This window comes from Sus scrofa, chromosome 9 (assembly GCF_000003025.6).
Source record: "Sus scrofa isolate TJ Tabasco breed Duroc chromosome 9, Sscrofa11.1, whole genome shotgun sequence".
In the NCBI taxonomy this organism is placed as follows: domain Eukaryota; kingdom Metazoa; phylum Chordata; class Mammalia; order Artiodactyla; family Suidae; genus Sus; species Sus scrofa.
Window position 1 is genome coordinate 23,008,444 of NC_010451.4, and position 23,918 is coordinate 23,032,361.

A 23,918-nucleotide genomic window follows, 5' to 3' on the forward strand; every position below is an offset into this window, starting at 1 on the left:
AAGAGTTTTTGCGATTTAAGTTGGAAGCAAAACTCAACCGTGTATAGTTTTAGGACTCCAAGTCAGTGTTGACGCCAACACTAATTAAACAAATTTAAATTATATGTGAACATTTTGATTTGTCTTTAAAAAATTGTGTCAGGTGGGAGGCAAAGAGACCATTAGCATAGAGGCAGTGCAAGTGTGTGTTCCAGTCAGGAGATCACGGTAGAAGGACAAGGAGGAGGACGAGAAGGATTAGGATGAGAAGGTGGAGGAGGAGGAAGGGGGAGAAGAAAGAGCGAGAGACAGATTCTCTCTGTGCTTCTGTGTCCATCAGCTAATGCGCAGAACTCCAGAATCATCCCGTCTTTTACCCTCTGCCCTAATTTTTAAGCTTTTCAAGTAATTTAAGTATGCTTGAGAATGCGATTCATTTGAAATAAAAAAGATTCCAAGGACACACTTACCTTATTTTATCATTTGTATCCTAGGATGAACCCAATCTGCCTATATTCTCCATTTACAGTTTTGCACTGGGGATAAGCAAATAGGTAAATTAGAGAGTTCAAGCTTTGTCCAAAGGGTCTTTTTTTCTAACCAGGGTAGAAGCATGACTTTTTGCTTACTGTCTGTCTTTCTCTTTAATTTTCAGAAACATGGATTCAGAAGGATTCATGCACACCTTCCAGGATGAACTCAAATGCTCCATCTGCATGAACTACTTCATAGACCCCGTCACCACAGACTGTGGGCACAGCTTTTGCCGTCCCTGCCTGTACCTCTGCTGGGAGGAAGAACAAGCCCCAAAGAGCTGCCCTGAGTGCAGGGCAGTGTCAGAGAAACCAGATTTCAAAACCAATATTGTACTCAAGAGGCTGGCTTCCCTTGCCAGACAGGCCAGAGCTTCCCACAGCAGCAGATCTGAGGAGCAGCTCTGTGGGACACACAGAGAAGCGAAGGGGCTCTTCTGTGAAGCTGACAAGACCCTGCTGTGTGGCCCCTGCTCTGAAGGCCCAGAACATGCTGCTCACAGCCACAGTCCCATCCAGTGGGCTGCTGAGGAACGCCGGGTAGGTGATGCTTCCAGGGCAACTTGGAATCTATGAGCTCCCACATCAGACCAAAGTTGATGCGAATGACAATGCAGTTGAAGTGAGTAGAGATGGTGGGGCTGGTGGTTGTTCAATGCAGAGCCCAAGACATCAGTGGAGCTTTTCAACATTCTGACCAGCTGCCCAAATACGTGCAGTTGCTGCATCCTGGGACGTGTGGCAGCACCAGGAATACAGGCCGCTCGCTGGTGGAAGCTTGACGATTTCTTAGTCAGGTTGTAGAAAAGGCTGAGTCCCAACTTTTAGGAAATGGACTCCACTATCTGTAAGTTCCCACAGTTCTCTAGTACATGTCTTATCATTTCTGATACCCTTAATAGTAGAATCAAATTCAGTGAATGTGGGAAAATATGACTACTTCATTCTAACGCGAGATGACTGGTTTCTCAACAACTACCGTTATCATAAATGAGAGGATGGAATTTACGGTATTAACCCTCCATGTCACTTAAAGCTCATGGGTATTTTGCAGGAGATGCTTCTAAAGAGAATGGACTCCTTATGGAAAATGACCCAAGAAATGCAAAACAATCGGAATCAGGAAACGAAGAAAATCCGGTCATTGGAGGTAAGAAAGAGCATGTTGTATTTTCTGTATGGAGATGGATACAATTCTAGCTTGACTTTTAGCGAAATTCAAGTTTCTACGTAAAGGGTAGTGGTCTTTTCCCTGGAAAATTAGCAGTTGCAAATGACCTATCGGTAATCATAAATATACAGGCCAGTCCGAGCTAGTTCAAAGAATGCTAGAATATGGGGAAACCAGGCCATGAAAAGTATTACTAGCCCAAATTTCGAAGGTTTGGACAAACCTCTTCAGACGTGGAGTATAAGTCTCCATTGCACGAAGTGTGGCTGTGAAGGAGAGAGAGAGGAGGGACAGAGTAGGGCCTAGAGGAGAAATCGAGAATTTTTCTAAAACTATATAATGTGGGTTTTACCTCATTTTTAAACTATTTAGAAAGTTCAAGCAAGAACCAAGAGGAAACAAGATTCATGTAAGAGATGAAATAATTGGTGGGGTAAGAACTACGAAAAAGTCCTTGGGGAGAGAGTCTGGGAGCCCTCAGAGGGCTGGGTTCCAACAGGGGAAGAGACTAGAAACATAGAGAAAGGGTGGACAGGAAGGACCTTAAAATACACTTAAAAGACACTTTGAGGTGTGAGGCAGAACGTTTATCCGGAACTTTCTGGGTGACTTCAAGGAAATAATATTGGAAGTTGTCTGTTGAGAGTGAGGATAGGTAATTCTTGGAATCCACCGTCTCTGCAGGACTATGTGACCTTAAGGAAGGTGATGATTAAACTTCAATACCAGAGGATGCACCTGTTTCTCCGGGAGGAGGAGCAATTCCATCTGGAGGCGCTGGAGAAAGAGGCGAAGGAGACTGGCCGAGACCTCAAGGAGAGTGTTTTCAGAATGACTCAGCAGAAAGAAACCCTGAAAGAAATGTACAGCATGCTGACTGAGCTGTGCCGCAGTCCTGACACGGAGCTGCTCCAGGTGAGAAGGGGGTTCCATCCTCGGGGAAGGAAGTATTTCTCTGGGCAGTGTTGCCCTGCCATTGCAATGTCACCCGCATGTACCCTTACTCTCAGACAAGGGATGATGCTCCTTGATTCCCATCAGGGCATGTGTCCAGTCGCTTAGTTCCTGACACCCTGGTAATCGTTGGGAGTTTTTTGCCCTTTTCCTCATTGACGTACGACAAAAGTATTTCAGTGTGATCAGGGATAGTATCCCCACGGATGATCCAATGGCAGCAAAATTCTGTGAACAGGGGAAAGTTAATATTGTCGTAGTAATTTTCAAAATACAGACTTCGAATCCATTGTCATGCTCTGTTATCCCACTCTTACTGAAGACATTGAGGTGTTGTCTGATTTCTAGGTAAGATTTTTAGAATTGATGATACATTTTAATGCAAACTATAATCAGTTTTCTATGGTTCTTTTATTTGCTTTTTTGTCTTTATTATTTTAACGGCTACATCTGTGGCATACCTGTGGCATATGGAAGTTCCTGGGCCAGGGTTCAAATTGCAGCTGCAGCTGTGGTCTAAGCCACAGCCATAGCAATACCAGATCTGAGCCGCATCTATAACCTATTCTGCAGCTTTATGCAATGCTGGCTGGATCCTTAACCCACTGCGACAGACCAGGGAGGAACCCACATCTTTACCACCACCATATTGGGTTCCTAACCTGTTGAGCCACCATGGAAACTCCTCTGATTTGCTTGATCATCATAAGTAGTGCAATTGCTCTTTAGGAACGAGACTGGGTAATGAGGGCGTTGGAAACTCCCCTGTTGTTGCGTCATTACATCCACTCTTCCTGACCTCCTTCCCACCTTCCCGCACCCCGAGGAAGCCAGTTATGTTCTGGTGTGGGTCCTGCTATTAAGATAGCCTCTGACTTTCTAAAATTAGGTTGTGACGATGGTTATACAGTGACAAATATAGTAAAATTCATTGAATTAAAAAATAAGGAGTTCCCATCGTGGCACAGTGGTTAACGAATCCAACTAGGAACCAGGAGGTTTCCGGTTCCATCCCTGCCCTTGCTTAGTGGGTTAAGGATCTGGCGTTGCCGTGAGCTGTGGTGTAGGTCACTGACGGGGCTCGGATCCCATGTTGCTGTGGCTCTGGCGTAGGCCGGTGGCTATAGCTCCGATTGGACCCCTAGCCTGGGAACCTCCATACGCCGCAGGAGCAGCCCTAGAAAAGGCAAGACAAAAAAATAAAAAATAAAAAAGGGGCATGTATTTTTTAAAAAGATAGCCTCCCATGTTTCCTTAGAGGAGAATTAGAAAAAAAAAAATAGCAAGCACCTAAAGATGCAAAAAGACAGAACTCATGATTAACATGGTCTTTTTTTCATTGCAGGACTTGGAAAATGTGCTGGAAATGTGAGTATTCACTAAGAATTTCTGATTTCTGAAAAGGTTGCTTTCCTTTGATAACGTGGATGCACAGTCATCACTCGGTACCTTGGGCAATTGGCCCAACCCCCCTCCCCCCCAGTAAACTCTAGGAGGCCCACTCCCTTATACAAAAATGGCACAATATTTGCTTGTCACTTGCAAGATCCTCCTTTACTTCATCTCCAGACCACTGATTAACCACTAATATAATGTGAAATAAGTTATGTAACTAGGTCACTTGTGTGAGGGGTTTTCAAGTTTTCTTTTTTGGAATCGCCTAAAATGTTTTGTTTTATTTTATTGACAATTCACAGATGCAGTCCATGCCTGATCCTGTATGGGTGCCACCCGAAGATATGGGTGACCAACTCTACCTGTTTTGAGCTATTAATATCATCTTCGTAGATATTTTCTATTGTATTTTAGAATCCCCAAGGCCTTCTATTCCTTGCTCTCCAAGGTCCTTTCTCACTTGGCCAAATTCAAACACTACTTGAAAGCCAGCTCACATTCTGGCCTTTGTGCCACCCACTCACTGCATCCTTTCTTACTGAAAGGGATTTTTCGGAGCTCTCACAAAGGAAGCACATACCTGAGGGAGTCAGAAGGTGCAAAAGGCAGGATAGAGGCAGAGTCCCTAAGAATGGGAAGAGGACCTGTGATTTTGTTGTAGTGGTAGCAGCAAGTGACTCAGCCCCCTTGCTGGCAGGACCGCAGAGGGAATGGCTCCCCAGTGCCCACTGGCAAGTTAGACCTTCAGGACCATGGCAGACAGGCTGGAACTGGAATCTTTTGCTGGGCTGAAGAGAGAAACCTGTCTGGCTCAGCGGAGTCTTCCTTTTAGACACTGATTGCATCATGGGTGACGGCTTGCTGACTCAAGTTCAAAAGTTTTGCCTGATTTTTCTGTTCTCTGTAAAATGCCTAGGATCTTTGCTTTACCCGAGATGGAAGAAAGGAGGCAAATGAATCTCAGTCATTCTAGAAAGGGAATAATGTCTAAGGGAAATGGGGAATTTGAAATTTGGTATAATTCATATGTAGGGAAAAATACGTCAACTTGCTTTATGTCCCCAAGAGTATCGACTATGATACCTGCCCAAGGAACCCCAAATGGGAGAATTCTGATGAAACAGCTTGGATTAAAAACTGCTCATTTTGTAATGGTTGTGTGATTAGCCTTTGGTCCTGACGTCTAACGGATGTCCTTCTTTACAGGACTGAATTGGTACAGATGCAAAACCCTCAGCCAGTGAACCCAGAGCTCACCTGCTGGCCTGTTACTGGGATGCTGGAGATGCTGAACAACTTCAGAGGTGAGCGTCAGCCCTTTGGTGATCGGGTCAGTTCTTTGGTGGTTCTGGGGAAGGAGGCTTCTTTCATTGTAATTTTGTTTTTTCTGTCTTGAACAAGGCACATAGTTTTCCAAGGTTCCTATGTCTTTTCTGCCTGTTTATTCATATTAACAATAAATAAGTCTGGACTTTATAGCAGATATTTAACTGCAAATGCAAAGCAGGATACATATTTTTAGTTACATCTTACATTGGCTGAGCAAGAGAACCACCAGGTTGGTCAGGTGGTTATAAAGAGAGAGAATATTTAGTCCTCAGCCTAGCGATGACTTTGGATGTTCACTCAGTTTTATCTCGCTCTTGAAATGTTAAATGTGACACTGATGGCTTTTACTTTGTTCTTTATTACAATTTCATTCATCACGCAATGTACAAAGTATATTTATTATCTCTAAGACTACTAGCTTTTGATTTAAAAACGACTAAAAATGCCTTGGGCAGAGTAATTAGATCAATCTGAAAACAATGGAGAGGCAAAGGATATGTGAGGAGATTTTGCAAGAATTTTCTTCTCAGAAGTTTCCAAACTATTTATTCATTGCTGGATGTCCATTAAATTTTTTACCTTTGAAAGTGTAATATGTAGAAACTATAGCCCGATCTATACCCATAATAGCAAAGTGCTCTCTCTATATTCGAAGGGATTGCAGACAAAAGAGACAAGAACAATTTTGTAAAGAAGAAAATTTCACGGGTGTCCTGAAATATACTAACGAGTAATGGACAGTCCAACAATTTCACACCATTCACATGTCTGAAGGACTTCCTTTTTCCATATAATCGGAGGCGTTGCTGTGTGCTGTAGAGATAGTGATACCTCTTGCTCTTCACCAAAGAGCCAGTCTGGACTCGCTGCTGTCTTTTCCTTTTTCACTTCCTTGGAGGAGAGAAAAAGGAAAGACTCACTGGGGGGAGAGCCCCTGCCTGCCTCTCAGGATGTGGGATCCCCTGCTGACCTGCTTGTCTCTTTCCGCAGCGGAGAACGTTCTGAGTCAGAAGATGAGCATTCACAGCGTGAGGCTCTCTGAGGATGAGGCGAGTGTGGTGTTTGAAGACGACCCCCAGGGCGCGTCCAGCGAGCCCCCGAGCGAGGAGAGATTTGTGGCCTGGGGGGCTCAGGCCTTCACCTCCGGGAGGCACTACTGGGAGGTGGATGTGACCCGGTCCTCCAACTGGATCCTGGGAGTCTGCAAAGACATCTGGACAAGCGACACTGACATCAGTGTGGATTCTGAGGATGCCTTTCTTCTGTTTCTATGAAAGTCAATGATCAATATACTCTCTCCACCAACTCCCCGCCCTTAATTCAGTACGTGCAAAGGCCCCTGGGTAGGGTTGGAGTGTTTCTGGATTATGACAATGGGACCGTGAGCTTCTATGATGTTTGCAAAGGCTCCCTCATATACAGTTTTCTTCCTTCCTCCTTCTCCTCCCCTCTGAGGCCTTATCTTTTCTTTAGTTCCCCATAAGGAGTCAAGTTCTGTGGCCATGTATTTGATGAACTTCTGCATCTAAGGAACCACTGTCTTGAACCCTCATCTGAGGCCAAGGGATGATACCTGTCTCTGAGAACATTGTCTTTTAAGGGGATATAGCTATTGTATGTTTATAAAGTGGCACGACCTTGTTGAATGTATACATTTGTTAATTGAATTATCTATTAATAAATTTTTATGAAGGCACATTTCCTAGTATGTAATCAATGGATTTTCTTTTTTATATAAGAGCTTAGTGAAATAAAAGTTACACACCACAAGGTACATCTACATTTTAAGCAAAGAGTTTTACTTGTGCATTTGAACATCATTGGGTAGACGAGTGAAGTGGTATAGACCTCAGCTTAGTAAACAAAAGGAGTTTGGTGGCGTAGTGGTGAAATAATGAGGCGATGAGGCGTTGCCACTGCTGTGGCACGGGTTTGATCCTTGGCCCAGAAAGTTCCAAATTCCCTAAGGGTGGCCCCAAAAAAGCACTTTTGTAGTTCCCACTGTTTCTCAGTGGGTTGAGAGTCTGACTGCAGCTGCTCAGGTTGCTGCGAAGGTGCCAGTTCAACTCCTGGCCCAGGACAGTACATTAAGGAGCTTGCATTGCTGCAGCTGCAGCTTAGGTGGCAGCTGTGGTTTGGATTCTATCTCTGGTCTGGGGACTTCCACGTGCCTTGGCAGCAGCCAAAAAATAAAATAAAATGTCCATTATACTCTGTTTATTTGAAAGCAGAAGCACAATGTTGCACAAGAAAATATTCATTCTCATGACATGTCCAGAAGAACGTAAAACATAAGACCATAATTTCCTCAAGTTCAACTTAGAATCTCCAACTCACAAAACTCAAGATCTGGATGTATTTTGTGCTGTTTTTACATGATGTAATCAGGAGCTCCGCTGTACCTTCGGGCCTGCAGCTCAAAGGAAGCCATTCGGTGCACCCTGGAGTGAAAGTCCTTTGCTTTTGGCCGTTTCTCTTTCCTCCCTCCTTCCTTCCATCCTTCCGCTCTCCCTCTCTCTTTCTCTCTCTTCCTTTCTTCTTTCCTCCTTCCCTCACTCCTCCCTCTCCTTCCTTCCTTTCTTTCCACATGGCATGCAGAAGTTCCCTGGACAGAAATTAAACAAACCTATGCCACAGCCGTGACCAGAGCCACTGTAGTGACAATGCTGGATCCTTAACCCATTGTGCCACGAGGAAACTCCCAATTCTTTTTCTTTCTTTTTATTTTTATTCATTATTTATTTATTTTTGCTTTTTTAGGGCCCCACCTGCAGCATATAGAAGTTCCCAGGCTAGGGGTCTAATCTGAGCTATAGCTGCCAGCCTATGCCACGGCCACAGCAACACGGGTTAGGAACCATATCTGCCACCTATACCAGAACTCATCTCAATGCAGGATTTTAACCCACTGAAAAGGCCAGGGAGCTAACCAGCATCCTCATAGTTACGAGCCAGATTCATTTCCACTGAGCCACGATGGGAACTCCCCCAATTTTTCTTTTCATTTTGATCATTTTATTCCACTTCTCTGGGCCATTTCTCTTATCTAGATTGCATCATCAAATAACTTATTTTTCCTGTACTGTTCCCTTTATGCTAAGCCCTGGGTGGAAGGCAGGCTGGAGAGATGACAGGGATTTTGAGGAGTTTAGATGATGCATCTGAAAACCAAACATAAATTTCAAGCTAGAAGTTCAGGCACTTTTTATTTTAGTTTAAGGGTAAATTAAGTTATAGACTTGACGTATAACTGGTGAGGGCAATTATCTCATTCATGGCGTAGCAGAAAGCACTTTTCTTCCCTTTGCTGCAGAAACATAGAACACACACTACAGAACGTCCAGAAATTATTCACCTCCTGAGTCTTGAGTGTGAAGAAGTTTGATCTCATGTTGCGCAGCTTGCATAACTGGGACCTTGTAATTGGCCTCAAATCCTAGAAATGGTGCTGCCCCAGCGGCTAACACCACCGGTCCAAAGATGACAGTTATGAAGTCCTAGAATGGATGGAGAATAATCTCCTGGCCAAAGACACCTGCACATTCAAAATTACCCAGTCAGGGGGCTGCTAGGGAGGTGTGGGGTGGGGGGGGCAGGACCCACAGCAAGGGGAGAGCCTGGCCTGGCAGAGCTCCCCGCCACCTCCGCCCCCACCCCCCCCTCCTCACGCCCACCAGGGCCCCCTTCCCTTGGCAGCCTGCAGAACTGCAGCTCGGGAAAGCCACCGCCGCTGCCTCCGCAGGATGCACCATACTGACAGTGATCTACGAAGGGCAGCATCCACTGGTTAAGGAACATAACTAGTATCCATAAGGACCCAGGTTCCATCCCTGGCCTCACTCGGTGGGTTAGGATCCAGCGGTTGCCACGAGCTGTGGTAAAGGTTGCAGAGGAGGCTCAGATACTGTGTGGCTGTGGCTGGGGTGTAGTTTGGAAGCTATAGCTCCAACTCGACTCCCTCTAGCCTGGGAACCTCCATATGCCTTGGGTGTAGACCTTAAAAAAAAAAAAAAAAAAAAAACAGAAAAAGATGAAAAACTAAGAAAAGGAGCGTCTGGGCTGCATGGAATTTAGCTTCAAGAAAAGCCCTCTTTCTGTTCCAAAGGTTGTAAAGTGCATGATGATGAAGCAGGCACCAGAAATCCCTGGCAACGCAAATGGAAAGACTTCCAACTGTGACATGAGTCACAAGTGCTCCAAGTTTCTCAGCAAAGCTCAGCTTTCAGCCAGTCTGCAAGAGGGGGTCGTGCAGAAGTTTCAGGGCCACGATACGCTTCCCTTTATCCCAGATGAGACGCTGAAAGATCTCACCTCCGTGTCTTCAACAGAGAGCCTAGCGCTCATGAATCCAGGTGGCGTTTTGAGTCCCAGGAAAGGAAGGGGCTGGGAAAACCACCCAACACCACCCAACACCACCCCTGTCAACAATGGCTCTCTACCAACTAAGCTGAAAATCACCAAAACAGACGTGAATGTGAAACCTTTCTATGAATCGTCCATAGGTGGCGATGGTGCTGCCTCTGTGTCCCACTCAGAAGAAAGTGGACCAAAACCGGAAAATAAGGCAAGGAGGAACAGAAAGAGAAGCATAAAATATGACTCCTTCCTGGAGCAGGGCCTTGTGGAAACAGCCCTGGTGCCCAGGATCTCCAGCCTCTCAGATGAAGAGACTCCTGTGCAAACAGCAGCAGAGACAAAGACCAGCTGCTGAAGTACAAAGTTGGGGAACTGGTGTGCTGCAAGGTGTCTGGTCACCCCCAGTGACCACGCATGGTCTCCACAGATCCACTTCTGCCCGCTACACCAAACTGAAAGGTCAGAAAAAGAGAGCAAGCAAGTATCACATATTAGCATCCATGAAGATGTAGGTTTGAACACTGGCCTTGCTCAGTGGGTTTAAGGATCCAGGGTTGCCATGAGTTGTGGTGTAGGTTGCAGATGTGGTTCGAATCTGGTGTTGCTGTGGCTGTGACATAGGCTGGAGGCTACAGCTCCAATTTGACTCCTAGCTGGGGAACCTGCGTATGCTATGGGGGCTGTCCTAAAAAGTCAAAACAAAACAAAAAATTAATTGAGGGAAACTGAGGGCCCAGTGGGAAAATGGGCAATCTTTCAGGCAGAAGCACCTGTGAGCATGTTGGTAGAGGAGCAGAAAGCCAAGTTCACCCACCTCTACATGGGAGACCAGCTCCGTCTAAAACCACACGTGGCTAAGGAGTCAGGCGTTGCCATGGATTTCTCAGGAGTCCCGGAAGAAGCTGCTGATGGCTCCACATCCACCAGGAGAGCACGGCATTCCTGTCAAGAGGAGGTGGACAGCCAAGCTTTCTAGCACTGCTGAGAACCCAGACTGCGACCCTGGGACAGGAAGGACCTCTCCAGAAAAAACAGCAGAAGCTGCCCCCGTAGAAAGGAGTGGGGGCTCCTCCCTGGAGCACGGGGGCCCTGGCCTCCCCTCCAAAAAGCAGGGAGAGCCAGGAGGCAGCCCAGTTCCTGGTCTTCCATCAGAAGCACAGGGACCAGGTTGTCACCAAGCACCAGGACACCACCAGCGAGGAGATTGAAGAGCTGCTGGGGATGCAGTGGGACGGGCTCACAGAGAAGCAGAAAGCACCAGGTTTGGCCTTGTGGCCTCCTTCCAGTCGGAGGAAGAATCTGGTAACTTAAATGGGGGGGGGGGGAAATACACACATGAAAGGACCCAGGACCCTACAGAAGACATTTCCTTTGAGGACATCCCCAGGTAGAGACTCAGGACGGACAGGCACAGTCTTCAGCAGAGAGAGAAGGTCACCGACCAGAGGGCCGCACACACTCAGCAGGAAGTGTGCAAACCCCTGAAGAAGCGGCTCCACCCCCGCACGCCCCCAGCACCGGCCCTGCGCCCCCAGGGCGGCTTCAAAAACCTCCTCTCCTTCTGAATCGCTAACTGAGAACGAGGTCATGGACGGTCCGGGAGAGAAGCCCTTGGAGTCCCCGGACTAGAATTCGAATAAAACTCACTGAGATGGCCTTGTCCTCTACAAGGTCTGAGCGAGGAGTCAGGGCCAAGAAGGAGCAGGGGTGTCAGGTTGTGGAGAAGAAGGGCAGCCTGGGGCTGTGCCAGGGCCCCTGCTGCAGCGTGTTCCACCTGCCCTGCCTGGGCCTCTCCCGCTGGCCAGAGCGGAGACTCACCTGCGGCGAGAGCGCTTCAGGGGCTCCCTCGTGCTTGGTGTGCAAGGAGAGTAAGACGGACGTCGGTGCTGCCTTGCGTAGCAGCGCAGGAAGGTCCACCACGAGGCCTGCGCGCGCAGGTTCCTGCTGATGGTGTTTGAGAGCCGGGGCTTCCGCTGCTCCCCCACCCCCCGCCACCCCGCACATCTTTGTGAGCTGCCATGCATCCAACCCTGCGAAGGCGAGGCCATGCAAAGGTAAAACGATGCGGTGCGTCTGCTGCCTGGTCGCCTACTGCAGCCGCAGTGCGTGACTGGCAGCGGGCCGCTCGGTGATTGGGTCCAGCAGCAGCATCTGCAAGGCCCGCTTCACTGCTTGGAAGGACAAGAGGCACCAAGCCCCCGTCAGCATGAGCTGGTGCTTCCTGGGCTCCAACGTGGGAAGCCTGCTCTGCCCTGAGTCCTGCCTGGCCACCCTCCACCCCGACTGCCTCAACATGGAGATGCTGGATGGCAGCTGGTTCTGCAACGACTGTAGGGCCTGGAAGAAGCTGCACTTCCGGACATCATCTGGGTGAAGCTTGGCAATAACAGGTGGTGGCCGGCTGAAGTTTGCCCTCCCTCAAATGTGCCCCCCAAATATTCAGAAAATGAAGCACCAGATTGCTTCCAACGGCAGTGGGTTCTCTGGCGACAGGCCAAAGACCTCAGCATCACTTTCCTCCGAGGAAAAGGGCAAAAAGACCAAGAAGAAAACCAGAAGGTGCTTCAGGACCAGCAAGGGGAAGCAGCAGTCTGAGATGACTGCTTCCTCTGCGGTGATGGCGGCCAGCCGGTGCTGCACCACCACAAGTCCTGCACCAAGGCCTACCCCCCACCCTGCCGGGATCTGAGCAAGGGGCCCTTCGGGAAGTGGGAATATCCTTGGCATCATTGTTAGGTGTGTGGGCAAACCTCCTATTTCGTTTTGCCACTTTTGCCCCAATTTGTTTGCAAAGAACACCAAGACTGGACAGCCCTCTGCTCCACCCAGGATGGGTGGTCATACTGCAGGGAGCGTGACCTGAGGGCAGAGCCGACTAGAAGTGCCAAGACTGGGCAGGCAGGAAGAGAAGAGGTGCTGGTGGAAGGTCACAGAAGGCAAAGAGCGCCAGGCCAGGGCTCCATCCAATCAGGGCGGCCTCAGGAGTCTAGCTAGCCCTGTGGGTAGAGAGTCCATCACAGGACTGGCCTTAGGGAACTCAGGTGGAAGCCACCATGACAGAGGCATGGGCCACCACTGGGCCCTCACTGCGGAAGCCTCCCCCAGCTAATTAAGAAAGAAGATTCAAAAGAACAGGGTCAGAGCTGAGGCACCAGGGAGTGTATGTGAGCCCCATGCCCTTGACACAGGAGTCAGAGCCCCATCTGCCCCCCCATTTCATTTTTCTACCCTTCTTCTTTCATTTTTTCTACTTTTCCCTCTTACTCTGATTTTTTCTTTCATATTCCATCCATGAATATAGGGATTTTTTAATTTTTAAAGTTTTATTGAAATATAATGAGTTTACAATGTTGCGTTAATTTCTACTATACAAAAAAAGTGATGCAGTTAATATATATATCCATACCCATCTTTTTTCAGATTCTTTCCCATGTAGATTATTGCAGAGTATTGAATAGAGTTCCTGGCTAGGGATGGAACACATGCTTCTGCAGTGACCCAAGCTGCTGCAGTGGGCTTCTTAACTTACTGCACCACAGCGTGAACTCCAAGGGTACAGCTCCTTTAAAAAGTAGTTGCAAGTTGTCAGGGACTTCTTGAGTAAGTTAGGATGTTTTGAGGGTTTTTTTTTTTTTTCTTATTTCTTTTGTAAGGACTTTTAACCTGTGCCTTAACTTCTAGGACTAATTCTTTTAAAGTTAAAAAAAAAAAAAAGGTTTTAAATGATTTTTATTTTTTCCATTACAGCTGGTTTACAGTGTTCTGTCAATTTTCTACGGTATAGCAAAGAGTCCCAGTCATGCATACATATATATTTTCTTTTTCTACATTATCCTCCATAATGCTCGATTATAGGTGACTAGATATAGTTCCCAGTGTGACAGCAGAATCTCATTGCTTACCCATTCCAAAGGCAATAGTTTGCGGCTATTAACCCCAGATGCTCAGTCCATCCCATTGCCTCCCCTTCCCCTTGGCAACCACAAGTCTATTCTCCAAGTCCATGAGTTTCTTTTCCATGGAAAGTTCATTTGTGCTGTATATTAGATTCCAGATATGTGATATCATATGGTATTTGTCTTTCTCTTCCTGACTTCACTTAGTATAAGAGTCTCTAGTTCCATCCATGCTGCTGCAAATGGCATTATTTTGTTCTTTTTTATGGCTGAGTAGTATTCCTTTGTGTATATGTACCACATCTTCTTAATCCATTCATCTGTCAATGGACCTTTAGGTTGTTTCCATGTCTTGGCTATTGTAAGTGGTGCTGCAGTGAATAAACGTGTGCATGTGTCTTTTTCAAGGAAATTTTGGCCTAGTATATGCCCAAGAGTGGGATTGCTGGGTCATATGGTAGTCTTATATTTAGTTTTCTGAGGTACCTCCATAGAGTTTTCCATAGAGGTTGTACTAGTTTACATTCCCACCAACAGTTCAGGAGGGTACCCTTTTCTCCACACCCTCTCCAGCATTTGTTATTTGTGGATTTATTAATGACGGCCATTCTGACTGGTGTGAGATGGTACCTCATGGTAGTTTTGATTTGCATTTCTCTAATAATCAGTGATGTTGAGCATTTTTTTCATGTGCTTGTTGGCCATCTGTATATCTTCTTTGGAGAAATGTCTATTCAGGTCTTTTGCCCATTTTTCAATTGGGTTGTTGGATTTTTTGCTGTTGAGTTATATAAGTTGTTTGTATGTTTTAGAGATTAAGCCCTTGTCAGTTGCATCATTTGAAACTATTTTCTCCCATTCCATAGGTTGTCTTTTTGTGTGTGTATGGTTTCCTTTGCTGTGCAAAAGCTTGTCAGTTTGATTAGGTCCCATTGGCTTATTTTTGCTTTTATTTCTGTTCCCTTGGGAGACTGACCTGTGAAAACATTTGTACAGTTGAAGTCAAAGAATATTTTGCCTATGTTCCCTTCTAAGAGTTTGAAGGTGTCTTATCTTATGTTTAAGTTTTTAAGCCATTTTGAGTTTATTTTTGTGTATGGAATGAGAGTGTGTTCCAGTTTCATTGATTTACATGTGGTTGTCCAGTTTTCCCAGCACCATAAAGTGAAAATTTTTTGAACATTATCAAAAGTTTCTAACCATTCAAGTTTATACATTTCTCCAGAAATGTCTTAAAAGACGACATTTTCCCATCACATCAGTGATTGGATTGTTTTAAATGTGTGGCAGCTCTTGGGCAGGAGGTTACTCTCTGTCTATTTCAGTAATTTCACACTGCCATCTTTGGACCAATGGTGTTGACCGTTTGGCAGCAGCATTTGTAGGATTTGGGGTAACTTACAAGGTTCCAGTCATACAGGGTAACAACAAGAGCTCGAACTTCGCATGCAAGCCTCAGCAGTAGTATTTAGAATTATTCATTATTAAAGAAATAATTGCTTCCAGGTGATCAGTGTATAATAAGCATTACAGAGTAATGACAATATTTTTTACATATTGCATTATATCATAGAATTCTGTATTTCTATCATCTGAATTATTCTTTCAAATGCAAATTGGTTTTCACCTTTCCATTGCTAGGGGTATTATTCTACCTTATGCTTAGTAGTAATTTATGCAATAGTTACTGCAAACCTCAAAGTAATGGAATTTTCTTAGGCTGTGCATCTTCTTCTCTTTCGCTGACATTATCCTCTAGTGTTTTATGTCTATTATATTAGGTACATATTAGAAAACTATATCAATGCCAGAATAATATTTGTTTGTAGTAATTCTTTGATTCTTGTATTCCTTCATTGGTTCACTTTATATTTATTGTATATTATGTTCTAAATACTGCACTGGATAATGGAAACAAAGTAGTAATTAAGATAAATGCTGGGAGTTCCCATCATGGCACAGCAGAAACAAATCTGACTGGGAACAATGAGGTTGTGGTTTCAATCTCTGGCCTCGCTCATTGGGTTGAGTATCCGGCGTTGCCATGAGCTGTGGTGTGGGTCACAGACGCGGCTTGGCTCCAGCATTGCTGTGACTGTGGTGTAGACTGGGTGTGAGCTCCGATTGGACCCCTAGCCTGAGAACCTCCATATGCCGCAAGTGCGGCCCTAAAAAGCAAAAAAAAAAAAAAAAAAAAAAAAAAAGGGAGAGAGAGAGAGAAATAAATACTGGCCCTGCTGTCTTAGAATTTTGGTCAAGTGGTAAAAGTATCCACTAATTTGAGGAAATTTTGCTGAGTATTAGGATGAGATGGTGGTATATGCTCAGAGAGTAGGTAATTAGAGGAACCGTACTGGTCTATGGAGTCATGGAAAATGTCCTGTAAAAACTTGTTGAGATGTACTAGATGAGTAGGGTTCAGAGTCCACTAACCTGGTATGTATTCCACTTCATTCTTCTACCCCGATCTGGTTCAGATATGCAACTAAAACACATCGCTTACAATGTAGATGAACCTTGAAAGCATTGTGTTCAGCAAAAGGGCACCAGGTACAAAAAGACACATAGATGTGATTCTGTTTATATAAAGCATAAAATATAAAGGTCAATAGAGACTGAAAGATGGTCAGACAGGAACTTGGGAATGGGGAGGGAGAGCAAGAAGGAAGGTAACGGGCCTTGGTTTCTTTCCAGGGTGATGGATATGTCCTGGAATTATTAGTATGATTTCACAAATTTCCACACGTTGATTAAAAAACACTGAATTATATAGTTGAAAGAGGGGGCAATTCATTGTACGTAACTTTTAATAAAACCATTATTTAAAAAAGCCATTGATTATATTCTACAAAGTACTCCATAAAGAATAATTTTTATTAAAAGAAAATTTATTAACAAGTTTTTACATTCAATGTGGCCATGCCATTGCATAAATGTACAATAACTGTGTTCCCTTAAGTGACAATGCGCTCAGAGACAGTCAGGTATCATCCGGTTGCTCCACAGGAGGGTGCAGGACAGTAGGTTCCTCAGATGCAGAAGTTCATCAAATACATGGTCACAGAACTCAACAGTTCCCTGGGGATCGAAGGCAAAGGAAAGGCCTCAGAGGGGAGGAGAAGGAGGAAGGAAGAAAACTATATATGAGGGAGCCTTTGCAAACATCATAGAAGCTCACGGTCCCATTGTCATAATCCAGAAACACTCCAACCCTACCCAGGGGCCTTTGCACGTACTGAATTAAGGGCGGGGAGTTGGTGGAGAGAGTATATTGATCATTGACTTCATAGAGAACAGAAGAAAGGCATCCTCAGAATCCACACTGATGTCGGTGTCGCTTGTCCAGATGTCTTTGCAGACTCCCAGGATCCAGTTGGAGGACCGGGTCACATCCACCTCCCAGTAGTGCCTCCCGGAGGTGAAGGCCTGAGCCCCCCAGGCCACAAATCTCTCCTCGCTCGGGGGCTCGCTGGACGCGCCCTGGGGGTCGTCTTCAAACACCACACTCGCCTCATCCTCAGAGAGCCTCACGCTGTGAATGCTCATCTTCTGACTCAGAACGTTCTCCGCTGCGGAAAGAGACAAGCAGGTCAGCAGGGATCCCACATCCTGAGAGGCAGGCAGGGGCTCTCCCCCCAGTGAGTCTTTCCTTTTTCTCTCCTCCAAGGAAGTGAAAAAGGAAAAGACAGCAGCGAGTCCAGACTGGCTCTTCGGTGAAGAGCAAGAGGTATCACTATCTCTACAGCACACAGCAACGCCTCAGATTATATGGAAAAAGGAAGTCCTTCAGACATGTGAATGGTGTGAAATTGTTGGACTGTCCATTACTCGTTAGTATATTTCAGGACACCCGTGAAATTTTCTTCTTTACAAAATTGTTCTTGTCTCTTTTGTCTGCAATCCCTTCAAATATAGAGAGAGCACTTTGCTATTATGGGTATAGATCGGGCTATAGTTTCTACATATTACACTTTCAAAGGTAAAAAATTTAATGGACATCCAGCAATGAATAGTTTGGAAACTTCTGAGAAGAAAATTCTGGCAAAATCTCCTCACATATCCTTTGCCTCTCCATTGTTTTCAGATTGATCTAATTACTCTGCCCAAGGCATTTTTAGGCGTTTTTAAATCAAAAGCTAGTGGTCTTAGAGATAATAAATATACTTTGTACATTGCATGATGAATGAAATTGTAATAAAGAACAAAGTAAAAGCCATCAGTGTCACATTTAACATTTCAAGAGCGAGATAAAACTGAATGAACATCCAAAGTCATCGCTAGGCTGAGGACTAAATATTCTCTCTCTTTATAACGACCTGACCAACCTGGTGGTTCTCTTGCTCAGCCAATGTAAGAGGTAACTAAAAATATGTATCCTGCTTTGCATTTGCAGTTAAATATCTGCTCTAAAGTCCAGACTTATTTATTGTTAATATGAATAAACAGGCAGAAAAGACATAGGAACCTTGGAAAACTATGTGCCTTGTTCAAGACAGAAAAAACAAAATTACAATGAAAGAAGCCTCCTTCCCAGAACCACCAAAGAACTGACCCGATCACCAAAGGGCTGACGCTCACCTCTGAAGTTGTTCAGCATATCCAGCATCCCAGTAACAGGCCAGCAGGTGAGCTCTGGGTTCACTGGCTGAGGGTTTTGCATCTGTACCAATTCAGTCCTGTAAAGAAGGACATCCGTTAGACGTCAGGACCAAAGGCTAATCACACAACCATTACAAAATGAGCAGTTTTTAATCCAAGCTGTTTCATCAGAATTCTCCCATTTGGGGTTCCTTGGGCAGGTATCATAGTCGATACTCTTGGGGACATAAACAAGTTGACATATTTTTCCCTACATATGAATTATACCAAATTTCAAATTCCCCACTTCCCTTAGACATTATTCCCTTTCTAGAATGACTGAGATTCATTTGCCTCCTTTCTTCCATCTCGGGTAAAGCAAAGATCCTAGGCATTTTACAGAGAACAGAAAAATCAGGCAAAACTTTTGAACTTGAGTCAGCAAGCCGTCACCCATGATGCAATCAGTGTCTAAAAGGAAGACTCCGCTGAGCCAGACAGGTTTCTCTCTTCAGCCCAGCAAGATTCCAGTTCCAGCCTGTCTGCCATGGTCCTGAAGGTCTAACTTGCCAGTGGGCACTGGGGAGCCATTCCCTCTGCAGTCCTGCCAGCAAGGGGGCTTGTCATGATGGAACAGGCTGAGTCACTTGCTGCTACCACTACAACAAAATCACAGGTCCTCTTCCCATTCTTAGGGACTCTGCCTCTATCCTGCCTTTTGCACCTTCTGACTCCCTCAGGTATGTGCTTCCTTTGTGAGAGCTCCGAAAAATCCCTTTCAGTAAGAAAGGATGCAGTGAGTGGGTGGCCAAAGGCCAGAATGTGAGCTGGCTTTCAAGTAGTGTTTGAATTTGGCCAAGTGAGAAAGGACCTTGGAGATCAAGGAATAGAAGGCCTTGGGGATTCTAGAATACAATAGAAAATATCTACGAAGATGATATTACTAGCTCAAAACAGGTATAGTTGGTCACCCATATCTTCGGGTGGCACCCATACAGGTTCAGGCATGGACTGCATCTGTGAATTGTCAATAAAATAAAACAAAACATTTTAGGCGATTCCAAAAAAGAAAACTTGAAAACCCCTCACACAAGTGAACTAGTTACATAACTTATTTCACATTATATTAGTGGTTAATCAGTGGTCTGGAGATGAAGTAAAGGAGGATTCTTGCAAGTGACAAGCAAATATTGTGCCATTTTGTATAAGGGAGTGGGCCTCCTCGAGTTTGCTGTGGGGGAGGGGGGTTGGACCAATTGCCCAAGGTACCGAGTGATGACTGTGCATCCACGTTATCAAAAGAAAGCAACCTTTTCAGAAATCAGAAATTCTTAGTGAATACTCACATTTCCAGCACATTTTCCAAGTCCTGCAATGAAAAAGAAGACCATGTTAATCATGAGTTCTGTCTCTTTGCATCTTTAGGTGCGTGCTATTTTTTTTCTAATTCTCCTCTAAGGAAACATCGGAGGCTATCTTTTTTAAAAATACATGCCCCTTTTTTTATTTTTTATTTTTTTGTCTTGCCTTTTCTAGGGCTGCTCCTGCGGCATATGGAGGTCCCCAGGCTAGGGGTCCAATTGGAGCTATAGCCACCGGCCTACGCCAGAGCCAGAGCCACAGCAACGTGGGATCCGAGCCCCGTCAGTGACCTACACCACAGCTCACGGCAACGCCAGATCCTTAACCCACTAAGCAAGGGCAGGGATGGAACCGGAAACCTCCTGGTTCCTAGTTGGATTCGTTAACCACTGTGCCACGATGGGAACTCCTTATTTTTTAATTCAATGAATTTTACTATATTTGTCACTGTATAACCATCATCACAACCTAATTTTAGAAAGTCAGAGGCTATCTTAATAGCAGGACCCACACCAGAACATAACTGGCTTCCTCGGGGTGCGGGAAGGAGGGAAGGAGGTCAGGAAGAGTGGATGTAATGACGCAACAACAGGGGAGTTTCCAATGCCCTCTTTGTTCCTAAAGAGCAATTGCACTACTTATGATGATCAGAGCAAATCAGAGGAGTTTCCATGGTGGCTCAACAGGTTAGGAACCCAATATGGTGGTGGTAAAGATGTGGGTTCCTCGCTGGTCTGTCGCAGTGGGTTAAGGATCCAGCCAGCATTGCATAAAGCTGCAGAATAGGTTATAGATGCGGCTCAGATCTGGTATTGCTATGGCTGTGGCTTAGACCACAGCTGCAGCTGCAATTTGAACCCTGGCCCAGGAACTTCCATATGCCACAGGTATACCACAGATGTAGCCGTTAAAATAATAAAGACAAAAAAGCAAATAAAAGAACCATAGAAAACTGATTATAGTGTGCATTAAAATGTATTATCAATTCTAAAAATCTTGCCTAGAAAACAGGCAACACCTCAATGTCTTCAGGAAGCGTAGGATAACAGAGCATGACAATGGATTCGAAGTCTGTATTTTGAAAATTACTACAACAGTATTAACTTTCCCCTGTTCACAGAATTTTGCTGCCATTGGATCATCCGTGGGGATACTATCCCTGATCACACTGAAATACTTTTGTCGTACGTCAATGAGGAAAAGGGCAAAAAACTCCCAACAATTACCAGCGTGTCAGGAACTAAGCGACTGGACACATGCCCTGATGGGATTCAAGGAGCATCATCCCTTATCTGAGAGTAAGGGTACATGCGGGTGACATTCAATGGCAGGGCAACACTGCCCAGAGAAATACTTCCTTTCCGAGGATGGAACCCCCTTCTCACCTGGAGCAGCTCCGTGTCAGGACTGCGGCACAGCTCAGTCAGCATGCTGTACATTTCTTTCAGGGTTTCTTTCTGCTGAGTCATTCTGAAAACACTCTCCTTGAGGTCTCGGCCAGTCTCCTTCGCCTCTTTCTCCAGCGCCTCCAGATGGAATTGCTCCTCCTCCCGGAGAAACAGGTGCATCCTCTGGTATTGAAGTTTAATCATCACCTTCCTTAAGGTCACATAGTCCTGCAGAGACGGTGGATTCCAAGAATTACCTATCCTCACTCTCAACAGACAACTTCCAATATTATTTCCTTGAAGTCACCCAGAAAGTTCCGGATAAACGTTCTGCCTCACACCTCAAAGTGTCTTTTAAGTGTATTTTAAGGTCCTTCCTGTCCACCCTTTCTCTATGTTTCTAGTCTCTTCCCCTGTTGGAATCCAGCCCTCTGAGGGCTCCCAGACTCTCTCCCCAAGGACTTTTTCGTAGTTCTTACCCCACCAATTATTTCACCTCTTACATGAATCTTGTTTCCTCTTGGCTCTTGCTTGAACTTTCTAAATAGTTTAAAAATGAGGTAAAACCCACATTATATAGTTTTAGAAAAATTCTCGATTTCTCCTCTAGGCGCTACTCTGTCCTCCTCTCTCTCTCCTTCACAGCCACACTTCGTGCAATGGAGACTTATACTCCGTGTCTGAAGAGGTTTGTCCAAACCTTCGAAATTTGGGCTAGTAATACTTTTCATGGCCTGGTTTCCCCATATTCTAGCATTCTTTGAACTAGCTCGGACTGGCTGTATATTTATGATTACCGATAGGTCATTTGCAACTGCTAATTTTCCAGGGAAAAGACCACTACCCTTTACGTAGAAACTTGAATTTCGCTAAAAGTCAAGCTAGAATTGTATCCATCTCCATACAGAAAATACAACATGCTCTTTCTTACCTCCAATGACCGGATTTTCTTCGTTTCCTGATTCCGATTGTTTTGCATTTCTTGGGTCATTTTCCATAAGGAGTCCATTCTCTTTAGAAGCATCTCCTGCAAAATACCCATGAGCTTTAAGTGACATGGAGGGTTAATACTGTAAATTCCATCCTCTCATTTATGATAACGGTAGTTGTTGAGAAACCAGTCATCTCGCGTTAGAATGAAGTAGTCATATTTTCCCACATTCATTGAATTTGATTCTAATATTAAGGGTATTAGAAATGATAAGACATATACTAGAGAACTGTGGGAACTTACAGATAGTGGAGTCCATTTCCTAAAAGTTGGGACTCAGCCTTTTCTACAACCTGACTAAGAAATCGTCAAGCTTCCACCAGCGAGCGGCCTGTATTCCTGGTGCTGCCACATGTCCCAGGATGCAGCAACTGCACGTATTTGGGCAGCTGGTCAGAGTGTTGAAAAGCTCCACGGATGTCTTGGGCTCTGCATTGAACAACCACCAGCCCCACCATCTCTACTCACTTCAACTGCATTGTCATTCGCATCAACTTTGGTCTGATGTAGGAGCCCATAGATTCCAAGCTGCCCCGGAAGCATCACCTACCCGGCGTTCCTCAGCAGCCCACTGGATGGGACTGTGGCTGTGAGCAGCATGTTCTGGGCCTTCAGAGCAGGGGCCACACAGCAGGGTCTTGTCAGCTTCACAGAAGAGCCCCTTGCTTCTCTGTGTGTCCCACAGAGCTGCTCCTCAGAGCTGCTGCTGTGGGAAGCTCTGGCCTGTCTGGCAAGGGAAGCCAGCCTCTTGAGTACAATATTGGTTTTCAAATCTGGCTTCTCTGACACTGCCCTGCACTCAGGGCAGCTCTTTGGGGCTTGTTCTTCCTCCCAGCAGAGGTACAGGCAGGGACGGCAAAAGCTGTGCCCACAGTCTGTGGTGACGGGGTCTATGAAGTAGTTCATGCAGATGGAGCATTTGAGTTCATCCTGGAAGGTGTGCATGAATCCTTCTGAATCCATGTTTCTGAAAATTAAAGAGAAAGACAGACAGTAAGCAAAAAGTCATGCTTCTACCCTGGTTAGAAAAAAAGACCCTTTGGACAAAGCTTGAACTCTCTAATTTACCCATTTGCTTATCCCCAGTGCAAAACTGTAAATGGAGAATATAGGCAGATTGGGTTCATCCTAGGATACAAATGATAAAATAAGGTAAGTGTGTCCTTGGAATCTTTTTTATTTCAAATGAAACCATTCTCAATCATACCATCTTTGGAAAATTTAATATTAGCACAGAAGGTAAAATATAAGATGATTCCAGATTATGTTTATTGGATGTTTATTGGCTGATTGGTATAGAAGCACATACAGAATCTCAGTCTCCCTGTGGGTGTGTGTCTTTCTTCTCTCCTGCTTCTCCTCCTCCATGAGTCCCTGACTGGAAGGTATATTTGCCCACACTTTCTCTATGCTAATTGTCTCTATGCATCCTGCCCTCCCCACTGACAGATAACACTTTTTAAAGAGAGATAAATTTTTTCATGTATAATTTAAGTTGTTTAGTCAGTGTTGACTTCAACTATGGAGTCCTAAAATTATAAATGGTGAGTTTTGGATTCCAATTTAAACTCTTCCTCTTAAGAAAAATGGTAAAAAAAATTATGTTATTTCTAATACAGGAAAATCTTTTTCCCGGATTAAATTTAGGCCTTTTGAACACTTCACATTTTGAAGTGGTGAGTGTTCAAGCTGCAGTGATAATCAGGAGAAATTAATCCATTAGGATAAATATGGGAATTTCCTTTCTACGCTAGAGTATCCAGAGACGCATTTAATGGACACATGATCACACCCCCTTTGTTTCTAATATTTCCCCGTGGGATCAATGCTATTTCTTTGTATTTATTTATTATTTATTTTTTTGGTCTTTTTGCCCCACGGAATACGGAGGTTCCCAGGCTAAGGGTCTAATTGGAGCTGTAGCCGGGGCCTATGAGACAGTCACAGCAACACGGGATCTGAACCGCGGCTGTGACCTACACCACA

The 23,918-nt window shown here is 45.0% G+C and overlaps 2 protein-coding genes and 1 pseudogene across 2 annotated transcripts; 2 read left to right on the top strand and 1 right to left on the bottom strand.

Annotated features, from left to right (window-relative positions):
- Positions 639-6,844, top strand: LOC100524034 (tripartite motif-containing protein 64). The gene is given in 7 exon segments (XM_005667218.2): positions 639-1,052; positions 1,567-1,662; positions 2,368-2,598; positions 3,983-4,005; positions 5,239-5,336; positions 6,352-6,624; positions 6,627-6,844. Coding segments are annotated over 7 exon segments (1,353 nt in total).
- Positions 9,425-12,406, top strand: LOC100737259 (annotated as a pseudogene).
- LOC100737224 (tripartite motif-containing protein 64-like) lies at positions 16,681-22,895 on the bottom strand. Its single transcript, XM_021063939.1, is given in 8 exon segments — positions 16,681-16,895; positions 16,898-17,182; positions 18,192-18,289; positions 19,538-19,560; positions 20,939-21,169; positions 21,873-21,968; positions 22,483-22,598; positions 22,601-22,895. Coding segments are annotated over 8 exon segments (1,359 nt in total).